The following is a 25,985-nucleotide window of genomic DNA, read 5'->3' on the forward strand; positions in this document are numbered from 1 at the left end:
TTGGAAGAGATGGGGGTTGGGTACTAGATTAGTGCATTGGATTGGAGATTGCCTGTCTATATAGTTATCAGTTGGTTGCGTATGGCGGGGGGGAATGATATCCCAGAAGAGGAAAGTTACTAGTAATGTGCCCAAGGAAAGATGACAAAATTGTTTGCAGATGGAATGTTGAGTATGCATCTGCATCATCTGCATCATCATCTGCAAACAAAATTGTTTGCAGATGATGCAAAGTTGAGGGAGAGTTATGAGAAGTAGAGCAGATGTTGTAGCCTTGCAGGAGGACCTTAAATAGACTGAATAGGTGAGGGTATGGGGGGGATATCAGTTTAATGTTACAAAGTGTAAGGTTTTAAAGTTCAGGAAGCAAAGATGGATGCAGAGTATAGAATTGGTGGGGATATTTTGGAGGAGATGAAGGATTTGGGGGTTGTGGTGGATATAAACTTGAAATTTCATGGACATTATACTAAAATTGTGAAGACAACACAGCAGATTATGGGAATGATATGGAGAACCCTGATGTGTAGAAGTAAGGATGTTTTGATTCCATTGTACAACACATTGATCAAGGTGCATATGGATTACTGTGCACAGATTTTGTCACCCGGTTTTCAAAAGGATGATGAGATTTTGGGGAAGGTCCAGAGATGATTGATTAAGTTGGCTTCTGCTCTCTGGAATATGAGGAAAAATTGAGAGAATGCAAATTACAGAATGTAGTGGATATAAGGAAGAGAGGAGACATGATCGAGGCATATAAGTTGGTAAGGGGTAATTACCAGATTAGGATTAATGAGATTTTTCATACAATATCTGGAGACAGGGAGAGAAAGAGAGACTATACCTTGAAGCTATTTAAGGTGAGTGTAAGCACGGAGGTGAGGAGTAGAGTTTTTGCATGACAAATGATGGGTGATTGGAATGCATTGCCTGAGCATGTAGTGAGTGCATACGGTGAATGCATTTAAGTGAAGATACAATGATCTGTGTATGTGAGAGTGGAACCTCCCTTGATGAGTCTCTTGACTCCATGCAAGTCTGTTGATAACAGTAATAATAATTTCCTACTCTGCTGTTTAGATCTCCAGTAAGGACCAACGTTCCCCTTTTCCCATCACTCTACTTGATACTGCCTGCCATTCAAGATTATACTCATATTTAGAGTTGAATACTATAGAAAACTCCTTCTTTTCTATGAACTTTATTGTCTGAATATCATTGATATATAATCTATCATTATTTTATTTATACTTAGAAGAATCTCACCTGTTTTGGGCTTCTTTTTTTTTTGGTAGGTGTTACGTTTATTAAGATGTGACATAATTAAGGTGTAAATACATTGGACAATCAGGATGCAGTTTGGTACTTATATAATAATAATAATATATTTATACTGTATTTGGCTACTTTGAATAATTCCATTTCTTTACCACTGATGCTTGCTGCTTTAATGTTGGCAATCTTGAACTATGCTTATGTTGAATTGAAATTTATTTTATTTATTTTATTTTTTTTTTCAGTATTTACTTTTTTGCTGTTTCCCCAGTTCACTGACAAAAGTAGCTTGTTTAACCCTACAGTAGACATGAAATTCTGTCATATTCTACCATCGTTTTATTTTGGTTTACATCAATTTACATCGTGAGGAGTGTTTGCCAGTAGGAACGATAGAAAGGGTTGCTTTGGCAGTTAAGAGAGGTGAAAGGGTGGATGAGATGATTGTGATGGTGGGAACAAATGACTTGAGTGGTGGTGTAAATAGAGCAGCGAGAGATATGAGATTCTTGCTTGAGGTGGTATGAAAGAAGACACAGAGAGGAAAGATACTGTGTGTGTTGCCTAGGTATGATAATGATGAATTGAGCAGAAGAGCGGTAATATTGAATGACATAATAGTTAGAATGTATGACAAGAGAGGACTGGAATATGTGGATGCTTGGAGTGCGTTTGAGGACAGAGAAGAATTGTATGCAAGAGACCACTCACATTTGCATGATGAAGGACGTAGGCATCTGGAGAGATTCCTGTTCTGAAAAAGTCAGTGTGTCCCAGGGAGGATGGTAGCAGGGGTGACCTCTTGTGGGAATGGGTACTTGGGAGAAGGGAGATGACATCAGGTAACACTGAACCCAGTGGAGTCTAGAGGGGATAATGCTGGCTATAGAAACAATGGCATTTATATGCTATATACTAACGCCAGGAGTATCCAGAATAATGGAGAGGAATTGGTGGTGCAGATAGCATCAGCCTGGCCAAAAATTATTGGGATCACTGAGACGTGGTTGACAGAAGAGGATATAATAACAGGAATAGAAGTCGCTAGGTATAGCATTTTTCGCCAGGATAGGAAGGGAAAGTATGGTGGTAGAGTACTGCTTATAATAAGTGACGACCTATGTCCTCTAAGAGTGGAGACTTTGGAAGGCAGTGACATTAATGATTTTGAAAGCATATAGTGTGAGGTACAGGTGGGCAAGACAGGATATTTAGTGGGGTGTTGCTACAGACCCAGCAGTACAGAGGTCAGGGACCAGGAAATGTTTATACAGTTGAGTTTGGCAAGTGCAAGAAGAATGATTGTTATGGGAGATTTTAACTACAGTAGTATAAACTGGGAGAGGAAGATGCATATAGCAATAAGGGCATGGAATTTCAAGAATTCTTGATGGACAAATGTCTTAGGCAACATGTAATAGAGGGAACAAGAGGTTCAAGAGTTTTGGATTTGGTTATAGCATCAGAAGAGTTGATAATAACTGAGATGACATCTCTCCCACCAGTTGGAGAGAGTGACCATATGGTTTTGACTTGAAAAATGAATAGACATGCAGGAGTATCAAAGAGACAGGAAAGTATGTGGAATTATAAAGCAGGTGATTATAATAGTGTGAGACGTCAACTTGGGGAAGTTTTATGGAGGGAGGAATTGGAAGGCCGGGATATCATTAGTGCGTGGCAAGTTGTGAAAGAACATTTGTTAGCAGCAATGGTAAGTTGAATACCACGAGTGAAGAAGAGGACGCAATTTGGAGTAAACTGGATGACAAACAATATTAAACAGCAATTGCATGCAAAAAAGAGGCTGTGGAAGAGATATAAGGAGACAGGTGAAGAGAGGATGCATGAAGCGTATAAGACACAGGCCAGAAGAGTGACTAGTATGGTAAGGAAGGTGAAACTGGAATGTGAGAGGAGATTAGCCCTAAGATCCAAAGAAAATCCTAGGGAATTTTTTAGATATATGGCCAGTAGGAGGAGAAATGACTGTGGAAGAATGATATTGTGGAATAAAAATGGGGATAGAGTGACTGATGCAGCAGACATAGTAGAATTATTCAATGAACACTTTATTGGAGTATTTCATCCTGGAGGAGTCAGTTTTAATGCTAGAGGCTAGGGCAGATTCAAGGTTTAGAGGTACAGGAGGAGAGTGTGTTTCAAATACTGAGTACTCTGGATGTCAGTAAAGCTGTGGGACTGGATAGTATTTCACCACTAGTTTTGAGAGAATATGCTGGGGAACTGATAGTGCCTTTGACTTGGCTTTTCAATGAAAGTCTGGCTGCTGGAAAGGTGCCCAGGGAATGGAAGGATGGTAAGATAGTGCCATTGCATAAGGGCGGTAGCAGACTGGAAGTGTCTAATTATAGGCCAGTTTGTGTGTCATAAGTAGTTAGTAAGATCTTCAAGAAAGTAGTGAAGGACCGTATACCACATTGTTCAGATGAGGGTAATGTTATCTGTGAGAGTCAAAATGGATTTATGAAGGGGTGCTCTTGTTTTAGCAATATACTAGCCTTTTATGATAAAGTTACAAGAACAATTGATGAGGGAAAGGCATATACTGCAATTTTCTTAGACTTAGCAAAGGCATATACTGCAATTTTCTTAGACTTAGCAAAGGCATTTGAAAGGTTGCCACATGATAAGCTGATATTTAAGTTGCATCACATGGGTCTGGATGTCAGATTGGTGAACTGGATTCAGGATTGGCTGTCTGATAGGTATCAGAGAGTTGTGTATGGTGGAGCAATATCAAAGAGGCAGAAGGTTACAAGTGGGCTTCCACAGGAGTCACTACTGGGACCTATATTGTTTAACCTTAATATCAATGACATTGTCAGTGGATTGCAAGGGGATATTCAGTTGTTTGCAGATGATGTGAGGCTGTGAAGGATTATTAGTAATAGTGCAGATTCGGCAGCCCTGCAAGAGGATTTTAATAAGCTAGATAGAAGGGCAAGTGAATGGGGGATGTCGGTTTAATGCAGCAAAATGTAAGGTCATTAGATTTGGGAAACATCGATGGGACACTGCATACTCTATGGTAGGAGTTATACTGAAGGAAGTAGGAGAGACAAGAGATCTGGGCTTGATGATTGATGGAAACCAGAAATTTAAGGGACACATTGCAAAGGTGGTGAAGGTAACACAGAGGATTGCTGCAATAATGAGAAGGACCCTGACCTGCAGAGATAAAAACAGTTATCATTCCATTGTATAAGACCCTGATCAGACCACACTTGGACTACTGTTCTCAGATTTGGTCAACAGGATTTGAAGGGGATAAATTAACTATGGAAAGGGTACAAAGGCAGATAACAAAGATGGTTTCAGGACTGTACAATGATAGTTATGAGGATTGGCTGAGGGAATGTAGACTGCAGAGTTTGGTGGATAGAAGAAGGAGAGGTGATATGATTGAGACTTTTAAACTGTTGAGAGGTAGGGAGTTCTTTCACTTGGTTGAACAGCAGGAAGGAGTGATGACAAGAGGCCATCCCTGGAAGTTACAAATGGAAACTGCGAGCAAGTGGGTCAGGAGTGGTTTCTTTGCATGGAGAGTGGTTGAACCATGGAATGCATTGCCTGATGGAGTGGTGAAAGTGAGAACGGTCAATGAGTTCAAGGAGTGATATGATAGACTCTGTGTTTCTTAGGGGGGGACCTCCCCTCGATTAGTCTTGATAGACTTTGTGTTTCTTAGGAAGGACCTCCGCCAATGAGTCTTTTGACTTCATGGAGGCCTGAATAATAATAATAATAATAATAATAATAATCAATACAAATACAGTTTGGCAGGCTGAATTCCAAATCACTAGCACATCTTCATTTGTTCAGTATCCACGTAGATACCTGTTAATGGAATGTGCCACCAGATGGTGTGGATTGGGCATTAGGTCTGGTACAACTGTCAGTTCTCTGCATTCCTTAAAGAATCTGCATAGGACTCCTCCCAGTTACTGAGCTTCGACCATTAAACAACCCCAGAAACAATTATAATTACAATAAACAATTATAATTATTAAAAAATTATTAAGAAATTTAAGGGCAAAGAAAATATATGAACTTGAATATTATTGTGTGTTTGATTGAATTTTAATTTATCATTTTAATATAAATTTACTGGAATTCTTAGTTCAATTTTTATTTTGAGTTAAGGTTGGATATCTGACTTTTTTATCTGTAATTCTAAATGGTGAACAGAGTTATGTTAGAGACTGCTGGCTGGGTTCCTCATGCAAGTAATGTAAATGTGATTCATTCTCCAGTGGGAAAATTTATGTATAGTGTTCACTTTATTCTTACATGAGTGAATAAAAATTCACCTCTTAAATCATAATTGAATTAATATTCAAAACTTATGATTATACATTTTTGTTCTAGGAAAAAATTGATACTTACACCAGAACTTTAAAACATGGTCATGAAGGTTTGAATAATTTTGCCTCGTATTTCAATTTGGAAACATTAGCCGATATCCTTTATTTAAAAGTAAGTACTTCTTGATTGTATAGTGAATATCTGAGTGTTAGTTTTCTTTCAATTATGACAAAATGCTTATGCTAAAATTTTTAATTTATTATCAGATTTGATGTGGAAAAAAAATACATTTTGAATAATAATAATAATAATAATAATAATAATAATAATAATAATAATTATAATAATTATTATTATTATGTGACACCTCTAGGGAGTCCAAAGACTCATCAACAAGAATGATTGGTATGGGAGATTTTAACTACAGTAGTATAAATTGGGGAGAGGAAGATGCATGTAGCAATAAGGGAATGGAATTTCTAGAATTCTTGAGGGAAAAATGTCTTAGGCAACATGTAATAGAGGGAACAAGAGGTTCGAGAGTTTTGGATTTGGTTATAGCATCAGAAGAGTTGATAATAACTGAGATGACATCTCCCCCACCAGTTGGAGAGAGTGACCATATGGTTTTGACTTGGAAAATGAATAGACATGCAGGAGTATCAAAGAGATGGGAACGCATGTGGAATTATAAGGCAGGTAATTATAATAGTGTAAGATGTCAACTTGGGGAAGTTTCATGGATGGAGGAATTGGAAGGCCGGGATATCATTAGAGCGTGAAAATTGTGAAAGAACATTTGTTAGCAGCAATGGTAAGTTGTATACCACGAGTGAAGAAGAGGACACAATTTGGAGTAAGTGGATGACAAACAATATTAAGCAGAAATTGCATGCGAAAAAGAGGCTATGGAAGAGATATAAGGAGAGTGAAGAGAAGATGCATGAGGAATATAAGACACAGGCCAGAAGAGTGACTAGTATGGTAAGGAATGTGAAACTGGAATATGAGAGGAGATTGGCCCTAAGATCCAAAGAAAATCCTAGGAAATTTTTACTATGTGGCCAGTAGGAGGAGAAATGGCTGTGGAAGAATGATATTGCAGGATAAAAATGGGAATAGACTGATGCAGAGGACATAGTGGAATTGTTCAATAAACACTTTATTGGAGTATTTCGTCCTGGAGGAGTCAGTTTTAATACTAGAGGGATAGGGCAGGTTCTAGCTTTAAAGGTACAGGAGGAGAATGTGTTTCAAACTCTGAGTACTCTGGATGTCAGTAAAGCTGTGGGACTGCATGGTATTTCATCATGAGTTTTGAGAGAATGTGCTAGGGAACTCAAAAGTGCCTTTGACCTGGCTTTTCAATGAAAGTCTAGCTGCAGGAAAGGTGCCCATGGAATGGAAGGAAAGTAAGATAGTGCCACTGCATAAGGGTGGTAACAGACTGGAAGTGTCTAATTATAGGGCAGTTTGCATGTCTCAGTAGTTATTAATATCTTGGAGAAAGTAGTGCGCGACCATATACAGCATTGGGCAGATGAGGGTAATGTTATCTGTGAGAGTCAACAGGGATTTGTGAAGGGGTGCTCTTGTTTTAGTAATATGCTAGCCTTTTATGATAAAGTTACAAGAGCAGTTGATTAGGGAAGGGCATATACTGCCGTTTTTTTGGATTTTGCAAAGGCTTTTGACAGGGTGCTACATGATAAGCTGGTATTTAAGTTGCAGCACATGGGTTTAAATGCCGGGCTAGTCAAATGGATTCAGGATTGGCTGTCTGATAGGTATCAGAGAGTTGTGTATGGTGGGACAGTATCAAGGAAGCAGAGGATTACAAGTGGGGTCCCACAGGGCTCAGTACTTGGACTTATATCTTTTAATCTTTATATCAATGACATTGCCAGTGGATTGCAAGGGGATATTCAGTTGTTTGCGGATGATGCGAAGCTGGGAATTATTATTAGTAATAGTGCAGATGTGGTAGCCCTGCAAGAGGATTTGAATAAGTTAGATAGATGGGCAAATGAATGCGAGTATCAGTTTAATGCAGCTAAATGTAAAGTCTTGAGGTTTGGGAAACATCGATGGGGCACTGCATATTCTATGGGAGGAGTTATACTGGAGGAATTAGGGGAGACATGCGATCTGAGGTTGATGATTGATAGAAACCTGAAATTTAGAGGACATATTGCAAAGGTGGTGAAGGTAACACAGGTGATTGCTTCAATAATGAGAAGGACACTGACCTGCAGAGATAAAAGGGTTATCATTCCATTGTATGAATCTCTGATCAGAGTCTATTGTTCTCAAATTTGGGCCCCAGGATTTGAAGGGGATAAATTAACTGTGGAAAGGTTACAAAGGCAGATAAAGATGGTTTCAGGACTGTACCATGTTAGTTTGTGTGAAACCACCGATTAAGCGAGTGAGTGTCAGAATGACCAAGTGAGGTATCTAGTCTCTTAAGCAAAAATATTGAATAGGATAGTCAATTCAGAAAATAAATAGGATAGTCAATTTAGAAAGTAAAGGTGGACAAGAGAATGAAGGGATCTTCAGTTTCTATATACTAATGCCAGACGTATCAGGAACAAGAGGAAAGAGTTTTTGGCATTGGTTAGTGCAACTTGACCAAAAGTTATAGGCACTAGTGAGACTCGGCTACCAGCAGATGATGTAGGTACAGAGATAGAATGTAAAAGGTTTAGTATTTTCAGAGAAGATAGGATGGGGGGAGGAGTACTGCTGATGATAGCAGATGAATTTCAACCAAAAATAATAGGAGATTGAGGGTGGGGGAGTGGCTGTTCATTTGAAGCCGTCTAGTGTGAGATTAAGGCCAGTAACACAAAATATACACTTTGTTGTTGCTATAGGCCAGGGAGTTTCATAGATGATCTGGAAGACGTGCATCACCAAATTAGTACAATGAGTACAGGTTAAGTGATTATTATGGGTAACTTCAACTATGAAGTATATACTGCATGGAAGACAGGATCACATGGCAGGAATGAAATAGAATTTATACACCTACTCAGAGATAATGACTTGAAGCATCATGTGATGGAGGAGACTAGTGGTGTGAGATTATTGGACCTGGTCATAGGATCAGAAGAGCCTATCCATAAAAAAGTTGACCACATTGCCTCCGATTAGTGAAAGTGACCATGCAGTCTTGATTCGGGATATTGTAGAACATGAGGAATATTCTATCAAAAAGAGGTATATGAGGAACTACAAGGCAGGCAATTATGAAAAACTTAGGAAGATGCCTAATCTGTGCCGTGGCATAAAACACTACAGGGCAAGGCTGTTAATAGTGATAATAATTGGGAGGTAGTTAAGGTTCCTCTATAGGAAGTAGTATTAAATTGTATACCTAAAATGAGTAGGGTTAATCAGGTAGGAGTTAGATGAATGAGTAATATCATTAAGCATGAGCTGCAGAAGAAGAAAATGCTGTGGAGGGTATATATAAAGAGAAAGGCAACCAGCAAACTGAAGGACAGTACAAGGCTCAGGCAAGAGAAATAACAAGCTTGGCAAGGAAAGCAAATTTAGATTATGAAAAGAATCTAGCTGAGCAAGCTAAAGGAAATCCCAAAGAGTTCTTTCATTATATGACAAATAAGAGACAGAATGACTATGGAACATTAATCTTAATGAGTGATGACGGTCATGAGAAGATGGAAGCAGATAAAATAGTCTAGTTACTGAGTGATCACTTTGCAGTGGTATATCATCATAGTGAGGTTACTGCTTAAACATATACAACAGACACTAATGTGGGAACAGAGGTGGATGAATTGGAGGTTCTTACGTTTTTGTAGAATCTCAGTGTAAATATAGCTGTAGGATTAAATGGAATATTAGCTAGGGTTTTGCGGGAATGTGTAAGGGAACTGGCAATGCCCTTTACTAGGCTCTTTAGTTTAAGTCTCAGTCCTGGTAGAGTTCTAAGGGAGCGGAAAGAGGGCAAAATAATACCCTTGTATAATTGAGGTTCTAAGACAATGATAGCAGATTATAGACCTCTCAGTATCTTAGGTGAGATTGGTGGGAGTGTGAGAGGTGTGAGCCAATGGAAGTACTGGAAAAATTGGCCAAAAAAGAGATTGAATGAGTAGATAATAATATGATACTGTATGAGGTGAAGTTTCGCTCATGCCTTAGTAATTTATTGTCTTTTTATATTAGAGTAACAGCAGGGTTGGATAAAGGAAATGGCTACACGATAATTCGCTAGATTTTGCAAAGGCATTTGACAAAATACCATATAGAACTCTGTTATGCAAATTAGAATAAATGGAGATGGATATGATTCTCGTTAAGTAAATAAGAGGGTGGCTGCTGGAGAGATATCAAAAAGTGGCATATAGAGGGGCAGAATCAAGGCAAAAACAGGTCACTAGTGGTGTGGCAAAAGGTTTAGTGTGGGGGATCACTACTGTTTAATTTGTACACAAATAATATAGGAAATATTCAGTTGTTTGCTAATGATGTTAGACTAATAGTTAATCAAGGCAAATGTGGAGAACATGCAGGACAGTTTAAATAGGCTGTATGAGCAAAAGATGAAGGGTATCAGTTTATTGCAGATAAATGTAAAGTTACATTTCGGGATAAATTGATTACAAGCTGTGTACCACATTGATGGAGCTATGCTCCAGGAAAGACATGAAGCTAGAGATTTAAGGGTGCTAAACAGAAGGTTGAAGTTTAGAGGGCATATTTCTAAGGTTGTTAATGTAGCTCAAAAGATTACTTAGCTGTTGAAGAATACAACAAGTAGAGATCAAGAAGTTGTTATTTCTCTTTATAAGGTCTTGATATGTCCACATCTGGATTACTGTCCTCAAGTCTTCTCCTGGATTTCTTGGGGGATAAGGAATTAATGAAAACAATTCAGAATCGGGTAACCATGATGGTGTGATCTGTGGCATGTTCCCAATGAGAAGAGACTGAGAGTGTGTGGACTGCAAAAGTTGGATTATAGGAAAAAAATATGATTTTATAAGATTGATTGAGAGGAACTGTTTTGGCACTTGGCTAGAGGGTGCAGAACAAGAGGTCATCCCTGGAAGTTGAGTAAAGGGTTTGGTTAATAGGTTTGTGAGGACGAGATTATGAAGAGTGGTGAATGGATGGAATGGGTTGCCAGAGTTAGATGTGAGTGCTTTGTCTGTTAATGGATTCAAAGGAGAGGTATGATAGATTGTGCAAATGGTTTGGTCTCCTGTGATTAGTCTTTGGACTCCATGGAGGTGACTGTTCAATATTGTTAATATAATAATAATTATTATTATTATGTGATACCTACAAGGAGTCTAAGGACTGACTCATCACAGGAGGTTACTCTACTTCACTCCGCTACATACATCTGCCCATCTCACCTACCACTTAATTCTCCTGCCACACACACAACACTATCGAAGCCATCTATCACTCATGACCACCACCAACAGTATTTTTTGTTTCTAAATTGCATGTGTTGTGATGGCCCTGTTTGTGGGATGAAAACTGAAGTTTCTGTAGAAAAAACCCTGCTACCTCCATATGAGATTAGCTAACTCACCTTCAATTAAAAAAAAAAAAAAAAAACATATGTATAGATCCTCTCATCACAACGAGAATTGAAATTAGGGCCTTTCTAACCAATGAGCACAACATCATTCTTCCAATTACGCTTCCAAGGCACTGGTTTTTTAACAAAGACTTCCCATAATTTTTGTTTAGCAACTTGTATACATAGCATAGCTCATGTACATTTTTCTCTGTATTCTTTTAGATTATCTGCTTTTTAATTTGCTAGGAACTTTCAGTATGCTTTCTTTCTTGTCCAATGTTCTTTTTGTATTCACCCTGACCTTATTTTTCTATTAGAAATGCTAATTTCTTGCAAATGCATTCACCATATATCTTCTCCCTAGCTGAATCAATGTCTTCAGAATTTGGAGCTAAGACTCTGATCTTTGGTTCTTGTTTTCAAAGTTTTATTTTTTGTTTAGTAATGCCTATACAGTTGAGTCCATAGTAAAAGCTGCTCATCTGTTAATTCTTTTTAAAACTTTCTTATATACTTCTTTTCAATGTGATATTCATTTTTATCCTACATAGGACTAAGTTATGGTCACTTCCAGTGACCATCAATCCTGTGTACACTCTTTTATCCTGAATGAGCATGAAGGTATCAGTATCAATAATGACATAGTCAATGAGGCTTTTGTTATTTCTTTGATCTTCTCTCTTTGTGTTTACTTATGCACATCTTGATGTTATAAAATAGTGTTAGAAATGACTAGTCCGTATCCTTAGCAGAAATCCAGAATATAGTTATGATTATTATTAGCCTTGCCTTTTCTCCAAATTTTCCCCAAACATTTCTGTATGGTTGGTGGGATTCATGTCTTAGTTTGCTGTTTAGATCTCCAGCAATACCACTTTTTACAATTTCTTTATATCAGCTGCCTGCCCTAGTGACTCAAAAAATTCCTGCACTTCTTCCTTAGGAGACCCCTCTGTGGCACCATAAGCACAAATATGTTTCATTGTTCATTTCCCCATTTTAAGTTTGCCCACTTAACTCTACTTGAAAATGCTTTCCAATCAAGAAATTTATCTTCATTTTTGGTGTTGAATGCTATCACTACTCCTTTCTTTCCTTGATTGTTACTGCATGAATATAACATTCTATACTTAATATCTCACCTGTTTCACCAATATGATCTCATCTGTTTTTGTTTTCTTTGTCTCTTTAATGCGAGCTATTTCCACATGGTACTTACTTTTAAAAGTTCTGCAAACTCAAGTTCTTTTAAAAGGTTCTGTATGCTTCTTGTGGTCTGAGAGGCATGCTTCACCAAAATTGTTATATTTAATGTGTCTTTTAAAAACACATTAAATATTAATGTGAAGCAGGACTCTCAGACATGCTCTCAACACCTTACACCAAGTTGATTGGAAAAGTACCCGCTCTTTATATCATACAAAAACCTGGTATGAAAGAAAATTTAAAGAAACCTATGAAATTCTGATTAACCACCCTAATATCAACGATAATGGTGGCATGAACATTCCAAGAATCTGGATGGCACATATTCAGCCTACTTAATATACTTAGTATCTAGCATCTTTTAGGACTTTAAGCATCCTTCAGCTAGTGTTGGAAACTATTCCATACCAACTGGTTGAAATTTATATGTATAATCATGTTTTTAACACACACACACGCACACACATATAAACATGCTGCTCTCCAGCCCAATGTAATTTTGTAACCAATCGATAATAATAGGACTCTAGTGTTGATGTAGTAAAGGTTTTTTTTTTTTTTTTCCACCAGAGATCATGCTAATAAGTGTTGTAATGGTTGGTCAGTAACTTTAGCAAACCATGTAGATTGTAGATGATCTACAATCTACATGGTTTGCATTCTAGATGATCTTAATTCAGAATACAGAGAAAAACATCTACATTCTAGATGATCTTAATATAAAGATTGAAATGTCAAGTGTTGATTTTAGTTTATATTGAACTAAAGTTTTACTCAAACACGGTAGTTGTCTCCATAATTTTCCAAAACGTATTCTGATCACCGTGTAAGCATAAAAGAAAGTATTTGAGTACTGTAGATCTGGAAAATGCATATGGCAAAGTGCTAAGAGAAAAGCTGCTGCAAATGGTACATTATCTCAAGCAATAAAGGAGGAAATAAAGGAGATGATTTAAGAGGAAATGTTCAGTCGTTTGCTGATGATGGAAGCTAAGAAGAGTTGCAGTCAAGATGATGTAGTGATCTGCAGGATGGTTTAAATGTACCAGTGATATGGACAATAGCAAATAGGCAATATGTAAGGTCTTACATTTTTAGATGGAGATATTTAATGTTATGTACTATATCAATGAAACTGAACTGCAGGCAATTTATGTGACCCGGGATTTGAGAGTGTGATTGTGGACAGGGAATTGAAGTTTAGAGGGTATGTTGCAAAGGGAACCAAAACATCATATCGTTTTTGAAGAACACACTGCTAAGCAGGGATAGGGAGATTATTATTCTCCTTTATAAGGTCCTGAACACTGCTTGCAGATCTTGTCACCTGGATTCTGTGGGAATGAAGAAATGGTGAAGGGGATCTAGAGGCATATGACCAAAATTGTGGCTGGTCTATATAATTCTTCCTATGATATATTGAGAGCCATATGCTTCAAAAACTAGCTGATATGAGACATGATATAAACATCAATGGGGTTATCAAAGAGGTATTTATAGGATTGACCAAAAGACTTTTTTCAACACATGGCAGGAATGGAGAGAACAAGTGGTTTACCTTTGTATAAATTTAGGTGCAATCCAGTAATCCTATGCATCTTACCATAGTGGTACATATATGTATTTTGGCACTGGAAATTGCACAACAGTATTTGATTAATGTCATGTGATCTCAAATCCATAAAAGTTTAAAAGAATTGTATTATTATTATTTTTTGTTGTTGTTGTTGTATAAAATTCAAGTAACTTTTTTGAAGAAATTCATACCCTATTTCCCTCCCTTCAATACTCACACACTAAAAAAAAAAAAAAATCCCGGCTGCAACCTGGTGTTTAGTGCGAATTTCATCAGCAGCTTATTTTTTTTTTTTCCCTTATTAAAAATGCAATATAGTACATAATTATTTATGTATATTCAGAATATACATGTTGCAGATCTGGGCTGAATATTTAAAAATAAATTTGTTCACTAAAGCACATAAAATTGTATACTTGTGTAGTTGATAAAGTGAACAAGGAATGTAGCAGTATAAGTTTGCAAATGCTATAAAATATTGTGATTGAAATATGAAGAAAGCTTCTCAGAGCCAGGAAGTTTTCCAGTTGTAAAATATTACAGGGATAAATTTTTATTTTGAATTATATCTAGAATTTTGAGATAATGGTAAATAAATCTCTACCATAAAAGTGAAATGGTTTTATCACTTGATGAATGGTCACCGAGCTATAAAATTCAGATGAACATTGCCTGCCTGGTTGGCCGAGTGGTCAGCGTATCTGCTCTCCAGCCAAAAGGCTGTGGGTTCGAATCCCGCCGTGGGCATGGATGTTTGTGATTGTCTGGGAAAGCACTAGTGGTGGTAGTTGGCTGTAGATGGCGTTTATGTTAGATGATGAAGGTTGGTGGAGTAGTGAGACAAAGAGTTGTAGAGTTGATGCCCTCCCTCGATGAGTCTTTGGACACTCTGGAAGTGTGATGTAATAATAATAATAATGAACATATACTGCATTGGACAGATGAGGGTAATGTTATCTGTGAGAGTCAACATGGACTTGTGAAGGGGGCGCTCTTGTTTTAACAACATGCTAGCCTTTTATGATAAAGTTACAAGAGCAGTTGATTAGGGAAGGGCATATACTGCCATTTTTTTGGTGCAAAGGCTTTTGACAGGGTGCCACATGATAAGCTGGTATTTAAGTTGCAGCACATGGGTTTAAATGTCGGGTTAGTCAAATGGATTCAGGATTGACTGTCCGATAGGTATCAGAGAGTTGCGTATGATTGGGCAGTTTCAAGGAAGCAGAGGGTTACAAGTGGGGTCCCACAGGCTCAGTTATTAGACCTATATCTTTTAACCTTTATATCAATGACATTGTCAGTGGATTGTAAGGGAATATTCAGTTGTTTGCAGATGATGCAAAGCTGGGAAGGATTATTAGTAATAGTGCAGATGCGGCAGCCCTACAAGAGGATTTGAATAAGCTAGATAGATGGGCAAATGAATGGGAGTGGCAGTTTAATGCAGCAAAATGTAAGGTCTCGAGGTTTGGGAAACATCGATGGGACACTGCATACTCTGTGGGATGAGTTACTGGAGGAAGTAGGGGAGACAAGAGATCTGGGGTTGATAAAAACCTGAAATTTAGGGGTCATATTGCAAAGGTGGTGAAGGTAACACAGGGGATTGCTGCAATAATGAGAAGGACGCTGACTTGCAGAAATAAAACAGTTATCATTCCGTTGTATAAGACCCTGATCGGACCACACTTGGACTATTGTTCTCAGATTTGGACTATTGTTCTCAGATCTGTCCCCAGGATTTGAAGGGGATGAATTATCTGTGGAAAGGATACGAAGGCAGTAACAAAGATAGTTTCAGGACTGTACAATGATAGTTATGAGGATCGGCTGAGGGAATGTGGACTGCAGAGTTTGGTGGATAGAAGGAGAGGTGATATGATTGAGACTTTTTAAACTGTTGAGAGGTGGTTACAGGGTTGACACTGGGGAGTTCTTTCACTTGGTTGAACAGCGGGAAGGAGTGACAACAAGAGGCCATCCCTGGAAGTTACAAAAGTAAACTGTGAGCAAGAGGGTGAGGAGCGGTTTCTTTGCATGGAGGATGGTTGAACCATGGAATGCACATTGCCTGATGGAGTGTTGAGAGCGAGAATGGTCAATGAGTTTAAGGAGTGGTATGATAGACTTTGTGTTTCTTAGGGGAGACCTCCCCTTGATGAGTCTTGATAGAGTTTATGTTTCTTAAGAAGGCCCTCTCACGATGAGTCTTTTGACTCCATGGAGGCTTGAATAATAATAATAAAAATGGTATAAGAATGTGATGAACAATGGCACTGCATTAGGACTAGATTATTTATCTGTTTATTTGTTATGATTATTATTATTTTGGTTGATGCTAGTGAATCTTATGAATGGGTTGTGCCAGAGAAGGTTGTGAGTGCTTCACTGGTGAATGAGTTCAAGGAGAGCTAATAATAGGTCTTGTGTGAACAGTAAGTCTCTGGCTCCATGGAATGATCAAGAAATAATAATAATAAAAATAATAACAAAGCTGATGATTCTCATTTCACTTGTTCCTTCTTTTCATGTTGTCTTAAGATAATTATCTCTTAATAACTCCTAATATTAATTTTTTTTGTTTGGTTTCATTACCTGATTCCTCCTTTATTATCATAATTGATATCTTTTCTTTGTTGCCTTTGGCTTATATTTTTAAGTGTACTGGTGGTGTTCTTAGAATGTTTCTCTAAAATTCACATTAGTGATTAAAACATCCAGAAAATATGAGAGGGTACCCCAAAATAACTGGAATTATTTTTTTTCAAAAAATTTTATCAAGCTTATAATACCATATTCTGGTCTCCTTCAAAGTACTCTCCATGTGAATCAATGTACTTGTCCCAACATATTTTTCCCTAGCTGGAAATAGTTCTGGAACTGTTCAACTAGAACACTGTTTATAGCCTTCAGCAACTTTTCTTTCACTTCATCCACATCAATGAATTGCTGCCCTTTCATGGTTTTCTTTATCCATGAGAATAATAATTACGTGGAGAGAGTTCGGGCAACACTTTTCTGTTCAACAGCTGTTGAACAGACAAGCATGTGGGCTGGGGCATTGTCGTGGGGCAGCCACCAATCTCCACTACTCCACATTTCTGGCCATTTTCTTCGCACACTATCATGCAGTTTTCTCAAATTGATGAGATAAACATGTTGGTTCACTGTCTATCCAGGAGTAACAGATTCTTTGTGTACAATTCTATTTACAAAGAAAACAAAACAAATCAACATTGTCTCGACGTTTGATTGCGCTTGACATTCAAAATTCTTGGGTCTTGGAGAATTTGCATGTTTCCATTGGTTTGATCCTTGTTTTGTTACTGGATGATAACCATAGCACCAAGACTCCCCGGTCACAACTTTTGAAAGAAAGTTCTGGTCATTAAGAACTTGCTCCCTCAAACAGCGGTAAACATTCACACAATTTTTTATTTATTTTTTGATACTCTGTGAGCAAATAAAGCACAAATTTAGCAGACACATTCTATTTGCAAATCTTCTGTTAAAATTTGATGGGATAATCTCCATGATTCATCTCTTCATAAACTTGTTCAATGGTCTTTTGACAATCTTCCTCAATTACCTGGCAAACTTTTTTGATGTTTTCATCATTCCTACTTGTCAAAGGTCAGCCAAATCATGGTTGGTCTTCAACTAACATGTCCCCATTTTTGGTTTAATCCTTTATCCAAGTGTAAGCAAACAAAGTTTGCGCCTGAAATATTTTCAGGACTGTGCATTACTTCTGCATTACTTCAACTTTAGTATCACCACTGGGTCTGGCTTCACTTATGAGACCTCAATAAAGGTTGAAACTAGTCTGGGTAATCACCCTTCCCATAATGCATAGCATTATACATATCCATAAGGATATGTACTTTGCATTATTATTATTAAACAAGACCTCATGGAGTCAAAGACTCATCTAGGAGGTCCTTTTATCTCACACACATCTCATCATACCGGGTCTTAAACACATTCAAACTCCTTGCAGACACCACACTCTCAGGCAAGGCATTCCAATCATTCACAACTCTGCACGAAAAAAACTTGCCTCTCACTCCCCTACTCACACCCTCTTTATACAGTTTCCAGGCATGACCTCTGGTTCTCCCCTGATCTCCCACTATTCTCTGTAGAACTTCTCCACCATTGATCCTATAACAACCCCTTACCAACTTGTAGGTCTCTATCATATCTCCCCTCTTCCTTCTCTCCACTAGACTCTGCAAATTACATCTTTTCAATCTTTCCTCATATTCCAGAGGTCAGAAACTACCTTAATCAGTCGCCTTTGGACCCTTTCCAACATCTCTTCATCCTTCTGAAAACCAGGTGACCAAATCTGGGCACAATAGTCCATGTGTGGCCTAATCAAAGCCTTATACAATGGAACAAGAATCTCCCTACTTCTACACGTCAGTGTCCTCCTCATCATTCCCAGAAGTCTTTGTGTTGTCTTCACAATTTTGGCGATGTGTCCCCTAAATTTTAGATCCTTATCCACTATCACTCCCAGATCTCTTATTTCCTCTACTTCCAACAATATATTCTCACCAAGCATAAATTCTGCATCCCATCTTTGTTTTCCAAATTTTAAAACCTTACATTTTGCAACATTGAACTCACATCCCCATTTGCTTGCCCAATCACTCAATCTATTCAAGTCTTCTTGCAAGGCCACAACATCTTCACTACTCTTTATGGTTCGTCCCAACTTTGCATCATCTGCAAACAACTGAATATCTCCATCCAAATCTTTGCCAATATCATTAAGGGATATTAAGTTAATATCCCTTATAATCTTTGCCAATATCATTATGGGATACTAAGGTAAGTGATGTGAAGTAATTAGCTTCTATTATTCTAATTAGCTTCTAATTATGTGAATTGCCCCAGTCCTGAAAATACTTGATAGGGGACACATCACCTTTGGCGATGTGTCCCCTAAATTTTAGATCCTTATCCACTATCACTCCCAGATCTCTTATTTCCTCTACTTCCAACAATATATTCTCACCAAGCATAAATTCTGCATCCCATCTTTGTTTTCCAAATTTTAAAACCTTACATTTTGCAACATTGAACTCACATCCCCATTTGCTTGCCCAATCACTCAATCTATTCAAGTCTTCTTGCAAGGCCACAACATCTTCACTACTCTTTATGGTTCGTCCCAACTTTGCATCATCTGCAAACAACTGAATATCTCCATCCAAATCTTTGCCAATATCATTAAGGGATATTAAGTTAATATCCCTTATAATCTTTGCCAATATCATTATGGGATACTAAGGTAAGTGATGTGAAGTAATTAGCTTCTATTATTCTAATTAGCTTCTAATTATGTGAATTGCCCCAGTCCTGAAAATACTTGATGTGCAAACTTTGTTTGCTTACACGTGGATAAAGGATTAAACCAAGTATATCTAATCTTTAGCGCACTCATTTTGGAAGAACTCCTCATTTGTATTGCTTCCTAAAAATTCATAAAGAATTTTTAGGAGGCCATATTTATTATTTTTATTATGTTTATTAAATGCTGTCATGTTTATTAACTGATCATTCATCAAGAATTCCACAAATTTTCTTCAAAAATTCAAGGATATTCAAATACAAGAGTCGGATTTGTTAGTCAACTTTGACGTTGTTTCCCTCTTTACTAATATTCCATTATCTGACACTGTTAATTTACTATATGATGATTACCCTCCTGATATTGCAAAGATTTTTTTAATTTGTTATACTATCAGGATATTTCAGCTGGAAAAACAAGATCTATACACAAGTTGAAGGTATTAACAATACCTTCAACTTGTGTTGAAGGTATTGTTAATTACCATAGGTAGTCCTCTATCTCCACCTTTGGCAAACTATTTTTGAACCATCTAAAAGATACCTTGTTCACATCCATTCATTCCCAACCCTCTCATTGGTTTCGTTATGTTGATGATGAATGAGAGGTAAAGTGGTAAGTTCATTTTGAAAATGAACTTACCACTTTCCAACAATAGATCAATAGCCTTCACCCACACATTCAGTTCACCATGGAAAAAGAAAAGGCTGGTAGTTTACCATTCTTGGACATCTGCCTAACACACACACAGCCTCCAGTAATTTATCAACCAGTGTTTATTGAAAACCTACCTTCACTGACAGATACATCCATCAAAAGTCAGCTCAGCACACTTCTCAAAAAATTGGTGTTATCAAGTCCTTAATTAATAGAGTACATAGGGTGTTCTCCTCTCCCTCAAGCTTACAACAAGAACTTCTCACTATCAAAAAATGTTATTGGAATTTAATGGCTACAACCCTAATCAAATCCAGCAGATAATGGACTCCTATGATCCAACACCTCAGGATTCTTCAACAGATCACAGGGTTCCAATCCCTTATATTTATAGCATCTTGAAACTAATTCATAGACTTTTGAAGAAGTATCATCTCTTTCCCACATATTTTCTGATCAACAAAATTTCTTATCTGTTGCCATCTACAAAAGACAAACAGGCATCTCTATCATTAGCTGGAATTTACCAGATACCATGTGAATGTAATCTAACATACATTGGACAAACAGGCCTTTCTGTAGAAAAAAGAATTAAAGAACATCAGTATTATATCGAATACATGAAACCTCAAAAGTCTGGTCTGGCACAACATAGTATTGACACTAAACACAATATCCAGTGGGATAAAGCTCGTCTTCTCCATATATGCAGGTTTAAATATGAACGCCTTTTCAAAGAAAGTTGCGAAGCCCTTTTACATGGGCCAGATCTGAATTGGAATGATTGTCTCTCTCTCTCCCAAAAGTTTGGGAGATTCTTATCTTATGTAACCATCAGAAATAGTTGTTTAATAATATTTTTAATAATATTATTTATTAATACTAATTTCTAGCATATGACAACAGTTTTAATTGGTAAACCACCGACTGCTGTATGTACTTTGTAATCCGGTTCTTTTAAGTTGCTTGTTTCCTCACACTGATGATGTACTGTTATTTTCGGTATGAAATATCTGTACTCTCATTTCATTAAAGTTATTTACTGTGGTTATTCGTGTAATTTATTATTTAAAACCAAGTATATTATTTCTTGGTATCTCTTTACTTAATATGGTTTCCATAAAGGGAAATATTTCATCAAAGCAGTCAGAACAACAAACCAGTTAACACAGGATAATGCCACTTGCCAGATTGGCATGCAAAATTGCTCATGATGCCTAGTAGCACCATCCATACCTAGAAAATGCATGCACACCAAGTTTGGATTTCGGTTATTTTTAGGTACCCCCTCATGTGTAAGATTGTTATTATTATTATTATTACTTAACACCTTCAAGTAGTCCAAAGTTGAAGAGTAGGGAGGGCACCTCTTCAACTCTCCATCTTCACCAACCACAACTACCTTCATCATCTACACCAATGCCATCTACCGTCGACCACCAGTATTTCACAGATAATCACAAACATCCATGCCCAACGTGGAATTCGAAACCACAGCCTACACTAACCACTCGGCCAGCCTGGCTGGCATACCCAAAGATCTCATTTTTAGGATAGTATACTTCTTGAAAGCAGTATAATTAAATAATATTTCCAGTGCTTTTACAATTTCTTTTAATCAAATGACTTTCAAAGAGTTTTAAGTTTTTTTTTAATTTTTTTTATTTAGTTTTATGGTCACATATATATACACTCTTGTTGGTTACAAGTATTTGAATGATGTCTCTTTGGTCTTTTCCAGTACCTGCCAGATAATTTTGGTTTTCCATAACTTGAACTTAATAGGATAGACTAGTTATCTTATGCCATTTGGATTAGTTCATCTGTAAATTGCATGTGTGTTTTTCTGACTGGTTTATCATAGAGTTTGATATTGTAAGTAGAGGTGGTAAAAAACACAGATGACCTTTTCCAAAGAATAAATAACCTAACCTAACCCTATCTCACAGTCCTCACTTTATTGGACGCGACTTTGTTATACACCAATGAGGATGTTCCCAGAACATTATACATCATACACACAGCACTCACAGAAGACCTCACCCTACATTCCTGTACAAATTTAACAGCTGGTGATATCATAAACTTAATCAGACTAGTAATCTCAGCAAACTTCTTTAAGTTCAACAACAGCATGTATATTCAAATTTTTGGACTCCCTGTGGGCCAAAACATCAGCAGACAATTAGCGGAATTGTTCCTAGCACACATAGAATCACTCCTACTCCACTCCTCCCCCCCCTCGGCATCACCTTTTATGGCTGATACGTGGATGATATTCTATGCACTGGAGAACCAACACACATCACCACCTTACAAGTGTTCCTTAACAATTACAGCAACAAACTAAAATTCACCATAGAAACCGAACAGGACAAATCCACCAATTTCCTAAACGTGACATTAATCAGAATAAACAACAAAATAGCCATGAAAATATACCACAAACCCATGCATATTGGCAACTACCTCCATTTCAACTCATACCATCCATATTCAGTCAAAAAATCAGTCATCCTGTCACAATTCATAAATGCTTACAAGTTTTCAACTAATCGTAATTATCTCAACACATCTACTAACACTTCTTTCAACTAACTGTAATTATTTCAACACTTCAAGAAAACACAGAAATAAAGCAATTAACACAGATTTTTCAAAATCGAAACTATCCTACACAATTAATAAATTACACTAACAGGACAGCAAAAACCTATCAAAACAACCCTACAACCAAAACAAACTTCCCAACACTGAAAGTTATCAAACTGCCACACATCCAGAACACATACAAAGCCTGCAAATACATTTTCAAACATACTGACTGTAAGCTGGTATTCACCACAAACCAAAAATTGGCAACATTTCTAAAACCCACTAAATCTCACAGACACAGAAATATTAGAACACCACAACGTAATCTACAAATTTCCTTGCCAAAATGTGGTCACCTACACAGGTTCTACCATCAGGTCTTTATGGGCAAGACTACAAGAACACTTCCATGACTGTAACAAATCTATTCCAGAACATTTAAACACTAAAAAATGCAATGACAAAAAGAAAAATAGAATACAAAGTACAGGGAAATAGCAGCTCATGCCCTTGAAAAGAAACATACCCCACAAATCGACAAGGCCATAATAATAGACAGACAAGACAATGAAACAATGCTAAGAATATCAGAAATGATAGCCATAAAATGTGATGAAAACTCAATCAATGTCCATTGATCTTACATAATATCTCAGTGTTGGAAGCTCCATAAAATAAAAATTAAGTCATGACCGTGATCAAATGGAAATAACACAAGTACTCGAAAGGCAGAGACACCAAGCTGACATGACATGGCAATGGCATCCACTTCCCCCATGTGTTCTGAAGATGATGAACGGTTGAAACGGCTTGCACTCCGTTAACCCCCTCTCCTGCCTTTTCCGATAAACTTGTCCCCTTCCTCAAAAAAACAATCTCTATTTTCAGCTCCCTTTTCCATCTCTTCCCCTTCCAAAAAAGTGCTCCGCCCACCCTTAATAATAATATTATATATATATGCATATTATATAAAAAACCCATGTTTTTTCAAATTAATTCTCCCACAAGCAAGGTATGTCCAAAATTTCTTCCTCTATTATTCTGCATATATTTGTCTCTACAATAGATCAATAATGCCCTAAGAATTTTTGAGTACAAAGCCAATGTCAAAAAAAAAAGGCGCGGGGGGGGGGGGGGGGGGGCACTCCTAAACGAAAGCAGGCGAAATAGCCATAAAAATAATAATTAAGAAATCAATATTTTAAACATAAAACAAAATTCATTTGATATTTTTTTAAATATTCAAAGAATATTTAGTAATTAGGCAATTTTTTAAGATACATACTAAGAAATTATGCATCACTCTCAGTTCTGGGCATTGTATGAATGAATGCTTTTGGAGTTCTGATTGGCTTATTCAGAATCAGCCATTAATGATGTCAATCGACAGGGTTAACAAAGGCTAGTGATTGGTGGAAGCCTGTTGGCAGAGACAAGGTACCAGCAGTTTTGCCACAGCAAACGCAGGTCTCTCAACTGGTTATCCCCCCGTGTATAAGACGACTCCCAATTTTTGGTCTAAAAATTTTAGAAAAAAGTATCATCTTATACATGAAAAAATATGGTACTTTCATGTCTCTGAAACTTATTCACAGACAATGCACTCATGACTTCTTTCTACAAACATTTTACATTCGTTTTGCTTACTCTATAAGCAAAATCTCTTGTCCTTATGCCATAGCTAACCACACTCTTACACAACTAAAATGCATGATCCTGTATTCTCCCCTCCCACCACACACCTCATCAAGTATTATTATTATGATTATCAATAGACCTATGTGGAGTCAAGAGACTCATTGTGGGAGGTCCCACTCCCACATGCATAGCTCATCATACCTCGGCTTAAATGCATTCACTCATTCCAATCGCCCACCACTCTCCATGCAAAAAACCTACTTCTCATCCCTTTCCCCCTGCTCACACCCACTATACAAAGCTTCCAAGGATGCCCTCTCATCCTCCCCTGTCTCCAGATATTCAATGAAAAATCTAATCCACACTAATCTGGTAATTATCCATTGCCAACTTATGTGTCTTGATCATCTCTCTCTCTCTCTCTCTTCTTCCTTATATTCACTAGGCTCTGTAATTTGCATTCCCTCAATCTCTCTTCATATTCCACATTCCAGAGACCAGATACCAACTCAGTTAATCATCTCTGTACCTTCTCCAACATCTCATCATCCTTTTGAAAACCTGGCAACCAAATCTGTTCACAGTAATCCATATGCAGCCTGATCAGTCTTGTACAATGGAATCAAAATATCCTTCCACATCAGGGTTTTCCTGATCATTCTCATAATCGACTATATTGTTCCTCAAAATGGGAAAACTTCTGAAAACCCGGTGCCCAGATTTGGTCACCGGGTTTGCAGAAGGATGAAGAGATGTTGGAAAGAGTCCAAAGGCAACTGAGTAAGGTAGTTTCTAACCTCTGGAATGTTGAGTATGAGGAAAGATTGAGAAGATGTAATTTGCAGAGTCTGGTGGAGAGAAGGAAGAGGGGAGATATGATAGAGACCTACAAGTTGGTAAGGGGTTGTTATAAGATCAATGGTGGAGAAGTTCTACAGAGAATAGTGGGAGATCAGGGGAGAACCAGAGGTCATCCCTGGAAACTGTATAAAGAGGGTGTGAGTAGGGGAGTGAGAGGCAGGTTTTTTTCGTGCAGAGTTGTGAATGATTGGAATGCCTTGCCTGAGAGTGTGGTGTCTGCAAGGAGTTTGAGTGTGTTTAAGACATGGTATGATGAGATGTGTGTGTTATAAAAGGACCTCCCAGATGAGTCTTTGACTCCATGAAGTCTTGTTTAATAATAATAATAATAAAATTTTAGCAAAATGTCCATGAAATTTCACAATCTCAAAATACTCTTAACCTCCCCTGTCTCCAGATATTCAATGAAAAATCTAATCCACACTAATCTGGCAATTATCCATTACCAACTTATGTGTCTCGATCATCTCTCTCTCTTCCTTATATCCACTAGGCTCTGTAACTTGCATTCCTTCAATCTCTCCTCATATTCCACATTCCAGAGACCAGAAACCAACTCAGACAATCATCTCTGGACCTTCTCTAACATCTCATCATCCTTTTGAAAACCTGGTAACCAAATCTATTCACAGTAATCCATATGCAGCTTGATCACAGTCTTGTACAATGGAATCAAACTATTCCTTCCTTCTACACATCATGATTCTCCTCATCATTCTCATATTCCACTGTATTGTCCTCAAAATTTTGGCAAAATGTCCATGAAATTTCAAATCTATATCCACCACAATCTCGAAATCCTTCATCTCCTCTACCTCCTCCAAAATATCTCCACCAATCCTATGTTCTGCATTCCATCTTTGCTTCTGGAATTTTAAAACCTTCAACTTTGCAATTTTAAACTGATATCC

The 25,985-nt window shown here is 37.4% G+C and overlaps 1 protein-coding gene across 1 annotated transcript in view; it reads left to right on the top strand.

Annotated features, from left to right (window-relative positions):
• The window catches only part of LOC150095284 (laminin subunit alpha-1-like), a 1,249,242-nt gene that overhangs the window by 674,933 nt on the left and 548,324 nt on the right, over positions 1-25,985 (top strand). Inside the window, exon 37 of the mRNA XM_090410638.1 lies at positions 5,671-5,778. Within this exon, the coding sequence (XP_090266764.1) occupies positions 5,671-5,778 (108 nt within the window). The remainder of the gene's footprint in view (positions 1-5,670; positions 5,779-25,985) is intronic.

Source organism: Typopeltis vanoorti, chromosome 20, assembly GCF_054136105.1.
Source record: "Typopeltis vanoorti isolate ZY-2024b chromosome 20, IOZ_Tvanoo_1.0, whole genome shotgun sequence".
NCBI classification, from domain to species: Eukaryota; Metazoa; Arthropoda; class Arachnida; order Uropygi; family Thelyphonidae; genus Typopeltis; species Typopeltis vanoorti.